Below are 14,057 nucleotides of genomic sequence, written 5' to 3'. Positions count from 1 at the left end.
ATAAATATAGGATTTGTATTAAATATATAGGCTATTCATTGAGTGGAATCGAAATCGAATTTAGAATCAAAATCGAAAATCGAATCGAATCGAGAATCGAAATCGAAAATCGAATCGAGAATCGAAATCGAATCGAATTGAGAGCTTGAGAATCGAAATCGAATCGATTTGTAAAATCTGAATCGATACCCAGCCCTAGTTACGATGGTTACTAATCAGAGCTTTTCTGTTAAAAGAACATGTTTTCTACCCGGTCTTTTCAGTAGTATCTGGCCACAGCCATCCACGCGCGCTCTCTCTACATTGTTGAAGAAGCGCGGATGATCTGAAAACACAGACAAGCTGGAGTTCAGCGATCTTCATTTGAGAAGATCTGTCACGAGCCGCTTGCGCTGTTTGTGCGACTAAATCTGCGATCAAAATGCAGGCTGATATACAGCAGTGTTTTTAATGTTGATCATTATGCGAGCAAGAATGCAATGTTTCCCGAAAAAAGGTAACATTAAGTGATGTACTACATTTTAAACAGTATTGTCAGGCTTATTGCTCTATTTTGCAACAAAATCTGTGGCTTTGACAAAGACAATGAGTTACCGCCACCTACTGGCGATTTTAATATCATATTTTTATTAATATTAAACGTTTTTTAACATTGAATATTTATTGAACATTGTTTTATTTAAAGCATTATTTATTTTTTAAAGGTATTATAAAGGTGAAAAATATTATGGAAAAATCGATTAAATGGGGCAAATATTGTCCCTTAATGGAAAGATGTGACTGCAGTCGTGGAAGAGAGGGGGTACGGCACTCTAAAAAAATTGGAGAACTAAGGAAAAGGGATATGTAGAATTGCACAAGTGCTACTGCTAAAGAGTGCAATGTCAATACAGACCGTTAGCTTAATTTTAATTTCTCATAAGCTTAATCGAATTGGCCTAGAGAGAATAATTATGACATTTTCTGTCTAAAGACTACATATAAAATAGCTACCAAAATTAAAGTAACTGCAGTTTGACAAAAAGTAATGACTAAAAGTTGACAAAAAATGCAAACACATTTCGTCAACTAAAACTATGAAAGGCAGAATGACTCAAATGTGACTAAGACCAATAAGCATTTTCGTCTGAAGATGAAGAGTAAGACTAAATCAAAAATGGCTGCCAAAATTAACATTGGCCTACACACGTGCGCGCTACAATGCTGCTGCGTATGCATTTTATATGACTGATAATTTACATAAAATGTATTATTTAATTCAAGTAGTCTACTTGTACATAATTATTTTTTAGGGTTTAAAATGTATACAGATTTGACATTTTCCCCTCATACTTCTGTCGGAATTGGTACGAAGTTGGCATTGAATTTCATTTGAAATGGTATTAAAAAGGTCTTAAAAAGCTTTGAATTTAAGTTGGAGGATCCTGGGGGTACCCTGGGTAATTATGTCGGGCAGGAAATCGGAATTTTCTCCTCAGACATCAGACATGGCTTATCAATTGAAACTTTAGTAGTAGCCTAACGTTAGCCACTTTACATGGCTGCTCGCTCTAATGTTAACGTTATCTTAGATAAATATTCTCTTATATTAGGCACATATCCAAGCGTTTGTTTGTGCTGAGTGTGGAAACAAAATTATACAGCGCTTACTTCATGACATGTTTAACTTAACATGCATTTCTCTCTAAAGTGGCATCCACTATACTGTGGAGATGAGAAGTCAGCGTCGTCAACTTCCTCTTTGCAGCCGAAACTCACTAGCTTATTAATGAATTTAAATGGTCAGACAATCTCCTTGTGTTTTTTTTTTTCCTGACACATTCATAATCATTACTTTTGCCGGTGAGCTGCAGTATTACGGTTTAACTGGTGACTGCTATGTTGACTTGTGAACAATCCACAGACGGCCACAGATTCGTAAATTCAAAACAATGTTCATTACAATTAAACTTTCTTACAACCTGATGCTGGTATCATTGTAAAGATAAAACGTAAGTGATGCCATTACCTGGTAGAAGTATGTTTAAGAAAAAAACGAAATGCTTATAAAGTAATTTTTGTTATGGGATTTAAACTCATCCATCATATACAATCAACGTAAAATTGACACATTCTGTCGATCGAACTATTTTTCCACCACAGTAAACGAACGGATCTTAATCTTCAAATGTTCTTTTCTGTAGCCTAATGTTTCATGATGCCACTGTGCCCATGTTGCCTCACGCTCACATGCTGATATAGCCTCATCTGTGTGAACAAACAAATGACCTAAATAAATAAGCCCTCCACTGAGCTGAGTCATTACAGGTTTTTTTTATTCATTACGTGTTTTCTTTGAGCAGGAGAAATTAAAGGTTCAGTTCATATATCTGACTGCTTGTATTTATTGACAAAATTGTATACATGTGAAGTAAAATTGAAAATTGAGGATGCAGTGCATCGTGATATCAAATCAAACTGAATCGATGACATGTTAATCGCAATCGAACCGAACCGTGAGACCAGTGTAGGTTCACACACCCCTAATTCACGCTGGTACCGTTTTCAAGAGGTACATTTTTAAAAATCTCCTTTACTAATCGCACAACAGATCATTAAAAATGCATGTCCTTTTTTCCTATTATTTTAGTACATTTTCAATGTTAGGACAAAACAAAAATCACAAAGTATCCTTTTCACTACACACAAGTGTTTCATCTACCTTTCATTCATAACTGCCTTTCATAATGTGAGTATGTGTTATGAGTATGACTAACTCGGCTCAATAAATCAGCTTATTTATTTAGGTCATTTGTTTGTTCATTGAATACTGAGTGATGAGTATTATGTCGCACAATATTTGGGGGAGCAGCGTTTTGATGAGAACTTGTCACTCTTGTCATACAGTGTATTCAGATGAGGCTATTCACCTTATTTTTAACGGAAATACGGACGCAGCCAGTTGACGGTATTTTGTGCGAGACTTCCGGTCACTGGCGCGCTAACTCACTTTTCACCATAGCGGTTAATTAAACAAGTGTTCGTAACAACTAACTTATCGTTATGGCTTCGGGGAAGACCGGCATTGTTTGTGCAGTTAGAGGTTGTCATAATAACTGGTACAAAAGAAAGGTTTACTTGGAGCAGGAGTGTTTTAATCATCGAAATCATTGACATTTTAATTATCAGGCATCCCTACGACCAGAGACACACTGGCTGCGTGGCGTTTTACATGTCTTTGCACACCAGAAACGTGTCTGACGCGGCACTGCTAGTGACATATGATAAGCCTCATTCATTGGTGATTATATTCGACATAATGGGGAGAGAGTTGTGGAAGGCCTATACTTAATGTTAAACATAAATATATAGCAGCAAAGACAACGTCGGCAGTATTGACGGCAAAATAGGCTACAGAATATTTCGTTCTGTATTGACAGGTGCAATATTAGAAAATCGATTTTTGCATTGCATTTATATCTGCATTTGTCAAAACCTAAACTTTCAAACACCAAAATGTCATTTATTAATATGTATTCATGTCAAAATGAAATACAAACATCTTTTCCTATTCTATTTTGCCTGGAAACGCTTCCAAAACGCTTGCGTGTAGCGTGAAAAATAGGCGTCGATTCTGCACGCGTTTTCCGCGCCTATGAGACGCGCGCGTCACGCAGGCAGTGTGCACGTTCTGTTAACATGGGAGCCGAAATAAAAATGGACACGCCACGCAGAGTGTCGCCGGCCTGAGGAATCCCTTCGCCTGTGGTTAAAAGCTTTACATTTGAAGAAACCATCGAAACGACCGTATATGTTTGTTCTTTTCATTTCGTGAACACAAGACCGACAGAAGACCACCCGATACCAGAAAAGTGGCTGGACTATGAAGTCTCAATAATAAACCATGATAAAAACTCCAAGGAGAAAAAAAATCATTATAGTAGCTGCTAACCCCTGTATAAAATATAATGATCATGGCATGATCATGACATTTATTTTGTATGATTTCCAATTATTTATAGCGATCTACTTATTGCTATCCTATGCTTTGGTTGCACTCTGATGGCATTAAATACATTTGACATGACAAAATACCTCCAGATATATTAGTCCAGCGCTGGCTCGACCGTGTTTAGGGCGGTGCTGAAGGCGCCAGCGAAGTTTTGGCACTCTGCCAGCTAGATGCATGAGTGTTTTCAACCAGGGGTGCGTTTCCCGAAAGCATCGTTGGCCAACTATGGTCGCAAGTTCATCGCAATGTCCATTGAACTCTATTGGTAACGACGGAACTTGCGACCATATTGGCCAACGATGCTTTCGGGAAACGCACCCCTGGTCCGGTACCCTAACTGAGTGAGGCGGAGCTTTAGTTCTTTGTAGTATTAATCTGCTACGGCATGTGTAACATTTTTCTGTCAACTCTGCATAATCCTTCGCGATCGATATCGTTATTTAGCACAGGGAAGCGAGGAAACGGAAGTGCCGCACAAAAACCGGATATTGGATATATGTTTACTTCCGCGTTCGAAAATAAGGTGAATATCAGCATGTGAGTGTGAGGCACAAGTTAACATGAGCATCATGAAACATTAGGCTACAGAAAAGCTTATTTGAAGATCAAGATCCGTTTGTGGTGGTAAAATAGTTCAATCGATAGAACGCGCCACTGTTGCGTTGCTTGTATTTTGATGGATGAGTTCGAATCCCGTAGCAAGGATGACTTTATAAACTTAATTTTTTTGTTAACGTACTTCTGCTGTTCCTGGTAATGACATCACTAATGTTTTATCTTTATAATGATACCAGCATCATGTTGTAAGAAAGTTTAATTGTAATGAACACACTGCACAGGTTTTTTGAATTCTGACGAATCTGTGGCCAATCGTTCACATCTGGCGTAAAGCCACAACTCAACACGGTCACCAGTTAAAGCTATAATATGTGATTTTTTTCACCACCAGAGGTCGCATTTTCAAAACGATAACAAAGACGAAGCTGATGACGCTATGAAGGAGAGTGGAACTATGGGAGATGTCATTTTCACCATCCAGAGATGTATAGAATTCACGAATCATATAAATTATATATCAGCCAATAAATTAGTTTTTGTATTTCCTGTATGTTTGATCACACTATGGGGCTGTTTACACGACACCATTTTCAAATAAAAACGTATAAAAAAAATTACGTTTTGGCCGTTTGTTTACACGACAACAGCATTTTAGGTGCCTGAAAACCCAAAGTTTTGAAAACGGGTTTCAAAGTACACGTTTTTGAAAACGGTCTCCGTGTAAACAACAAAAATGTGAATCTCTGAAGATGATGAGGTCATGCACATGCGTATTAAGTGTTTAGTCTATAGTGTTTCATCGCCATCTAATGGCCTGGAAGCAGAAAACAGTGTTTTAGACGTTTTCGCGGATCCGTGTGAATGGAGATCGTTTTGACAATGGTGTCATCTGTATGCGGAAAACTCAAAGGAAAAACTTCTCCGTTTTAAGCATATCGTTGTCGTGTAAACGTACCCTTATTTATGTCATCGTAATGAATTAGCTGCCAGGAACTTGAAATTTAATGCTATATTAGCCTGTTTCTAATATGTGACTATTTGTCAAATGATTCGGTGGGTTAATGCTGTGCAGTTTCAATTCTAAGTTTGTCGCGGAGCTCTCTCCGTCTCGAAAACGCCACGGTGATATTGATCCTTGTTTTTTTTTCTCCCTTTTTCCCAAGTTGATCTGTTTAAGTTTTTTTGTATTTTCTGTACTCTCCAATCTATAATCGTGAACCAATGATGACTGAACGACACAACAACGGTGTGCGAGATATTGTATTATAGATATGCATACATAGATTCCTCATTAGCGGCTTACTTATAGCGGCCTGTTGAAACGAATCTATGTATTGTTTCTACAAGTGGAAACGGAGGATAGCGCGGATATTACGTAATTGATAGGCGACGATGACAAGGGATGAGCCATTATTAAAAAAAATGGAATTTTTTCTGGATTTACAAATCCTTGGGAACTTTTGGGATAATGTAAGTACACAACTGCATGAAATATATCACATTGTGAAAGAGGTTTTTTAATATTTTATTACACAAATCTTAATATGTGACTATTTAAAGTCAAATAATTCGGACGGTTAATGCTGCACAGTTTTTCACGTTTAAAACAATCATACTAAAAGTATGCATGCACTTGAGCTCCTAAAGGTGCAGTAAGCAATATCTGGGAAAAAAGTTGTTGATGTGAATCGGACAAAGCAAAGACAAATCATCCACTCATGATGGGGGAGGAGAGAGTGTGAGAAAGAGGGAGATTTGAAGATTTGAGAGACATTACAAAAGAGAAAAGGTCAGGGGAATATCACTAGGGATGCGCCGATCCGATATTCAGTATCGGTATCGGCTCCGATACTGCCATTTTGGCCGGATCGGGTATCGATCAGACGAAGCCGATCCAAATCCGATATTGTGCGTATTACTATTCTGTCATTGTTAAGCCCCACAAAAGGCACAAATGTATTATAAAACACTATAAAGTTTTCGTGAACTATATTATAAGTGATCAGAAGCCATTTAATAGTCTAATATGAGGTAGAAATGAATATTTACGTCGTTAAATTCAAGTTCACGTAAACTCTTTCCTCCGCTGCAGCTGTCAATCATTCTCCAGCATTCAAACAGCGCGTTCGGTTACGTCAGTCTACGCGATGAAACTCTCAACAAGATGATTCAATGTTAATATTATTGTACTTGAGCTGTAGATAAAGTTCTATGGTTTCGCATAAAATGACTTTATCTTGCTGGTCTGTATTGCTGTACCTTAATCATGTTACTTTCTACCGGGTGTCTGTTGGATCTCAGTGGAGTAGAGCGCTATGACTGTTCTTCACGCGCACAGTAACTGAAATTTAAAACTGTTAAAAGAAAAGGCTAAATAAACTATTGCAAAGATAGATACTGTATAATACACTACGCATCAATATGTATTTCCTCAGTGCTTTGAACTGTTTAATGTGGACTCGACGCGCTGCGCGCTGTGACTCGTGTTGCTTCGAGCGCATCATTCTGCACACGGGTTGTGCATAAGCGCTTTGTGCCGCACTGTATTGGAGCCTTTCGTATTATAATACTTTTGCGCAATGAAAGATTATTAATAGACTTTCTTGTTCTGACCTATCTTTCATATGTTGCTGCTTCAGCTGCGCTATAAAAAAAAATATTCTTAATTTTATAGTAGGCTAGCCTACATTTTTAAAATCTTTTTGATCTTGTTTTTCATGAATGTATTTTACAACAATACAAATTGCAATGTCTAAAGTTTTACCAGATTTATTACAACATTGTGATTTTTCTAGAATAAATTTTACTGATGAATTATCCACTAATCTAGTTTATAATAGCATGTTTGTCATAGATTATGATCATACATTTTTTATTTCTTTTTCTTTATAACTAAGTTGTCTAGTCTGTATTAAGTAGATTGTGTTTAACACAAAATAGTGATTATCAGTTCAACACAGAGTTACACAAATTCTACTTGATTTAAAAAAAAACTGCACTTTTATCGGATCGGTATTGGTATCGGTCGATACTCAGAATTTTTGGTATCGGATCGGATCGGTTCTGAAAAAACTGGTATCGGAGCATCCCTAAATATCACTGGGAAAAAAGGTTTACGATTAGGCAAGACTTTAGCACCCGCATTAATATTAGAAAAGATTTACAGTGCTGAAGCGGGAACGCCTGAAAACGGACACTGTGGTCGCGTTGTTTCTGCTCCATGTGCGAATAACATTGGTTTTGAGTGTGTGTTGCTTGCGACTAACAACCAACTCTTGCTTGTGCCCGTGTACAGTATGTTCATTTTTTGTTCTTCCTTGTTATTCATTCATGATCTTTGCTTTATTTTTCAATGATTCTCAGAAATTGCTTACTGCACCTTTATTTATATTTTAAATGCTCATTATTATGTTTTAGTATTTCTGTGTAATGTAGAACAGTGTTACATGTAATATTCTTTCTCAGCCCTGAAACTGAAACCATTGTAATTAAATTAATATCACAAACGTCTGACTTGTCGACTAATGGCTTGAACCAGCCCTACTACATTACACTAATGCATGTAAAGCTCACATGCATTAATGTATTGTAACATTAAAGCACTACATAGACGGGTTAAAATTCCTACGTTTATTTTATTACAGTAGAAGATGGCATTTTATATAGTGGATGACTGTACTCCTTTCTTTTCCCTGGCTGTGTTGTAAACTGCTGACGCTGTGGAAACAAACATAAAATGTGCTTAGAATTTTAATTGTTGACTAGCTCATGCATTTTGTTCCATCAAACACATCAAGTTATTCAATAACTGAGTTATGTTAGATATAATTGAGAATTCCAGTGTCAACTACCATTATCATTAGTGTTGAATATCCATTGTCTTTTTTTTTTTCCTGATTCAAAGGCTCTCGTGAGCAAGAACACACTTGTGGACGTCCTCTGGGAATCCGTGTGGGACCCAATGGCACCTTGTTTGTCACTGATGCCTATTTGGGACTGTTTGAGGTCAACCCTGTCACGGGTAAGGAAAGAGAATGCACATATTCTGTTTTAAAAAGTCAGTACTCATTTAAAGGGTTATAGTTTGTGCAAAAAAATAAAATTCTGCTATTATTCACTAAACCACATGTTGTTCCAAACCTGTATGTAGTTATTATTTTTCCACATAGAACACAAGAGGAGTTGTTGAGACACCACTCCTCTAACAATAGTTCACAGTGTCCACATCTCTGTCAAGCTCCAAAAAGAACAATGCACTATGCACACAAGTCTCGTTTTGACTTTTAGGTGAGGTCCAATCTCTGGTGAGCACAGGGAAGATGATCGGTGGTCGACGTCTGGGCTTTGTGAATGATCTGGATGTAACTCAGGATGGGAAAAAGGTGTACTTCACTGACTCCAGCAGCAGGTGGCAGCGCAGAGACTTCATGCACCTGATCATGGAGGCCACAGCAGATGGACGGTAACTGGGACATTAAACATCTGATTTTCAGTGCATTTCACGGGTTTTCGCACTTTACAGTTTTATTGGTTGGAACATTGCGCATAGTTTCTGAATCACTGCTTGTTTTCTTTGGGAATTATGTTTTAGTACGGTGACTGATGTTGCTAATTTGTTTTTTTTTAGTGTGCTTGAGTACGATACAGAGAGCAAGGAAGTTTCCGTGATGATGGAGAACCTGAGGTTTCCTAACGGCATCCAGCTCTTCCCTGATGAGGAGTCTGTTCTAGTGGCTGAAACCACAATGGCGAGAATAAGGAGGTAATACTCGCCGTACTGTTTATATTCAGTTACTTTGGTCGTTGATTGTTAAAACTTGTATATTGTTTGGGGTAAGTAAGATAAAATAAAAAGGAAATTAATACTTTTATTCTGCAAGGATGCATTAATTAGATTTTTTATTTTTATTTTATGCCAGTAATGTTTTAAAATATTGCAGTTTCGAATAAATGCTGTTCTTTTGAACTTTCTATTTATCAAGAGTTCTGAAAATAATACAAAAATATTAAGCTGCAGAAATGTTTTCAACTGTGATAATAAATTAAATGTTTGGATGATTTTTGAAGGATCATGTGACATTAAAGACTGGAGTAAAATTCAGCTTTGCATCACAGGAATAAATTACATCTTTTATCTCACAAAAGTGAGTACACCCCTCACATTTCAGCAAACATTTTAGTATATCTACTCAAGGGACAATACTATAGAAATGTAACTTGGATATATTTTAGAGTAGTCATTGTGCTGCTTGTATAGCAGTATACATTTTCTGTCCTCTGAAAATAACTCAACACACAGCCATTATGGTCAAAATAGCTGGCAACAAAAGTGAGTACACCCTAAGTGATAATAGCTGTACCTCGTTTGACCATGCAAAGCCACATGTTCTATTCATCATGTTTTTGTCTGCTTGACAGGACCATACACATTTGTGTATCTTGTATTAGAGCAGTTCAAATTTGGTGTTTTGAGTAAAATTCTCTCATACTGACCACTGGATGTTCAACATGGCCTCTCATGGCAAAGAATTTACAAGTGGACGGATTCCACTTGTAACAGGCTTTGTAAGGGTCAATCAAAGAAGTCGAGTCCTCGTGCTGTGCGTCAGGTGCAGAAGCCTGCTTCAAAAAACAGACGCATGAGTGCTGCCAGCATTGCTTTTGAGGTTGCAGAAGGTCAGCTTGTCAGTGCTCAGACCATACGCTGCACACTGGCATCCTCAAGCGGAAGGTGGAGAAGTGCCATGTGTGTAACATCCCGCAGCTCTGTGATGTCATTGTGGAGGAGTGGAGGAGGATCCCAGCAACAACCTGTCCAGCTCTGGTGAACTCCACGCCTAGGAGGATTAAGGCAGTGTTAGATGACAATGGTGCTCACACAAAATATTGACACTTTGGGCACAGTTTTGACATGTTCACTTAGGGTGTACTCACTTTTGTTGCCAGCTATTTTGACCATAATGGCTGTGTGTTGAGTTATTTTCAGAGGACAGAAAATGTATACTGCTATACAAGCAGCACATTGACTACTCTAAAATATATCCAAGTTTCATTTCTATAGTATTGTCCCTTGAGAAGATATACTAAAATGTTAGCTGAAATGTGAGGGGTGTACTCACTTTTGTGAGATAATATATTTATATATATGTGTGTGTGTGTGTGTGTGTGCACATATATTATATAAACAAAAACTCGACAATAATATATGTGTGTGTGTGTGTATGTATATTTATACGCAGATACACACACACACACACATATGTATACACAATTCAGTGTATATTTATATGCTAAAATAGAATACCGTTATTTTAAACTGTAATATCTCACAACATTACTTTTTTTACTTAAAGTGGTCATCGGATGCAAAATTTACTTTTATGTGGTGTTTGCATATAAATGTGTCTTTGCAGTGTGTGGACACAACCACCATTCAATGAAAAAAAAAAACCATTCACTCCTTTTTGTTTTTAATCCACAAAAAGCCTAAACACTCTAAATAATCAAGCCGTTTGGATTTTCTAAGTGATATGATGTCATATTGCTCATGCTCCGCTTACGTTCACTGATGGACTGTCCCGTATTAGCATATTTCCGCCCTCAGTCATTTGTATACTTTCTAGTGATGGGAAGTCTGGTTCTTTTCCGCGAACCGGTTCTTTCGGACAGTTCGATTCAATGAACCAGTTAAAAAAAAAAACGGTTCACCAGTTCTTTCACGTCCTCACGTAATGACGTAAATTCAATCATCCCGGCGGATTAAACTAAATTCTGGCATTTAATAAATAAAGGCATTTGTAATCATAACATCAGTTAAATAATAGTAATCATCGTCATAATCATCTTGGATAAGTTTCTTACATTTACGCGTTGTAAATGAACCCTGTACAGGCGATGTGCAAACACGGATGTTTTACATGTCTAAACAATAGCCTATAAAGTGAATAAACTGGTCTTCATCAATTTTATTTTATTGGTTATTAAATAAACTTGCATTTCGCTGAATTCAGCCCCTTATTTAAGTCCTCGGTTCACCCGTGCTCATGCCTATTTTTGATCAGTGCAGCCTAAGACTTCTTTCAAAAACATTGGACAAATCTTAACTTTTGAACCATGGTGTATTTCTATCCCTCATGGCAAGTTTCACATCTTTGACATTAGAAATGCTCATGTTTACTTTCTAATACAAATCTGTTCTGTGCTTCACTTTCCATCTATATTTCAGTAAACTCTGATTGTCCCGTGTAATTTTATGCGTGTTCCTACCTTTGGGCTGATTCATTATCAGGTCAGCTAGAACACATCAGTTCTCCCTGTCACTTCTTTATCGCCTCAAAGCTGACCTCTTGAATGACATAGTCCTCATCCACTGCTACATGACGTCTCATGTCTGCTAGAGGCACAGGCCGTTCTCCTTACCTGGATAAATGATGAGTGCATGCAGTTGCCAAGGCAACAGGCTCCATCATTAAGATTCCTGTGTGGAGAGATGCATAGCATGTTTCCTCTTACTAAAGCTAGTGTGGTCTCAGTGCTCCAGATGGTTTAATATTAATGTACCTTCCCTTTACCTCTGTACAGATAAAACGTTATCAAAATGATTCCAGTTCGCACGGATACGTGGAAGCGACTAAAAATTCTGTATTATGCAGGCCAGGCAAGTAATTTGATGATGTCAATCTGTAAAGAAAGACTACGCGCCTGCGCACATATATATATACAGTGAGGAAAATAAGTATTTGAACACCCTGCTATTTTGCAAGTTCTCCCACTTGGAAATCATGGAGGGGTCTGAAATTGTCATCGTAGGTGCATGTCCACTGTGAGAGACATAATTTAAAAAAAAAAAATCCAGAAATCACAATATATGATTTTTTAACTATTTATTTGTATGATAGAGCTGCAAATAAGTATTTGAACACCTGTCTATCAGCTAGAATTCTGACCCTCAAAGACCTGTTAGTCTGCCTTTAAAATGTCCACCTCCACTCCATTTATTATCCTAAATTAGATGCACCTGTTTGAGGTCGTTAGCTGCATAAAGACACCTGTCCACCCCATACAATCAGTAAGAATCCAACTACTAACATGGCCAAGACCAAAGAGCTGTCCAAAGACACTAGAGACAAAATTGTACACCTCCACAAGGCTGGAAAGGGCTACGGGGAAATTGCCAAGCAGCTTGGTGAAAAAAGGTCCACTGTTGGAGCAATCATTAGAAAATGGAAGAAGCTAAACATGACTGTCAATCTCCCTCGGACTGGGGCTCCATGCAAGATCTCACCTCGTGGGGTCTCAATGATCCTAAGAAAGGTGAGAAATCAGCCCAGAACTACATGGGAGGAGCTGGTCAATGACCTGAAAAGAGCTGGGACCACCGTTTCCAAGGTTACTGTTGGTAATACACTAAGACGTCATGGTTTGAAATCATGCATGGCACGGAAGGTTCCCCTGCTTAAACCAGCACATGTCAAGGCCCGTCTTAAGTTTGCCAATGACCATTTGGATGATCCAGAGGAGTCATGGGAGAAAGTCATGTGGTCAGATGAGACCAAAATAGAACTTTTTGGCCATAATTCCACTAAACGTGTTTGGAGGAAGAAGAATGATGAGTACCATCCCAAGAACACCATCCCTACTGTGAAGCATGGGGGTGGTAGCTAGGCCTGTCACGATAACAAATTTTGCTGGACGATAAATTGTCCAAGAAATTATCGCGATAAACGATAATATTGTCGTTCTGAGACCATTTTCATTTAATATAATTATAATGGCATAATAATGCAGGTACACCTTTTCAACGATCTATAAACTTTTATTTCTAAAGATATTAAACATTGAAAATGGAAAACATTTTAAATATCCAAAAAAATGAACAAAACAACCAAAAACAATGAAAGCAATGGACTCTTAGTGTCTGTTAACAAAATAAATGTCTGTTAATAAATAAAATGGATGTAAACAAAATTGCACTTCAAAAAATATTAAACATTAGGCTTTAGACATTAGGCATAAATAGTGATACATTCCATAACAGGCAAAACTGACAGTTAGGACCTTTGTAAACAAATAAAAAAAAAGCCTCAACAAGCCATTTCGCACAATTTTGCACTGTTACTCCTGTTACTTTGTCCTCCTGTTACTTTGTCAAGTGATTGTGTACTGTCGGGAAGACGGAGACGCACTTTATTGCGTTTATGCTACGCACTGAAAATACTTGGTTAGGATTAGGGGTGAGGAGTGCGTGCGTATTACACGCCATAAAGAGCGTATCATATGCACGCAAAAACTATTTTTGGCGTATAAATGGCACGAGAAATAACATTCGTGGTATAGATACGCATTTTCATGTGATCGGGCTCGCTGTCGAAACTCACAACTAGCGTCTTCTCTCTCTCCCGGCAGTAGCCGCAAACAGTCCCGCCGGCGCTTTCCCATACGTGACTGACAAGCGCCGCGGCGCCGCCTCCCCACACAAAGACCATGCAACTGACAAGAGAGTTCACTC

General features: G+C 37.9%; 1 protein-coding gene across 1 annotated transcript in view; it reads left to right on the top strand.

Moving 5' to 3' along the window:
• apmap (adipocyte plasma membrane associated protein) overlaps nucleotides 1-14,057 on the top strand; it is a 28,273-nt gene that overhangs the window by 9,813 nt on the left and 4,403 nt on the right. The window contains exons 5-7 of the mRNA XM_081351042.1: nucleotides 8,454-8,570; nucleotides 8,837-9,011; nucleotides 9,177-9,311. Of these exons, the coding sequence (XP_081207168.1) occupies nucleotides 8,454-8,570; nucleotides 8,837-9,011; nucleotides 9,177-9,311 (427 nt within the window). The remainder of the gene's footprint in view (nucleotides 1-8,453; nucleotides 8,571-8,836; nucleotides 9,012-9,176; nucleotides 9,312-14,057) is intronic.

This window comes from Scardinius erythrophthalmus, assembly GCF_964197995.2.
Source record: "Scardinius erythrophthalmus genome assembly, chromosome: 21".
Classification (NCBI taxonomy): domain Eukaryota; kingdom Metazoa; phylum Chordata; class Actinopteri; order Cypriniformes; family Leuciscidae; genus Scardinius; species Scardinius erythrophthalmus.
Note: the sequence above shows the minus strand (reverse complement) of the source record. Positions and strands in the feature narration are given on the sequence as shown.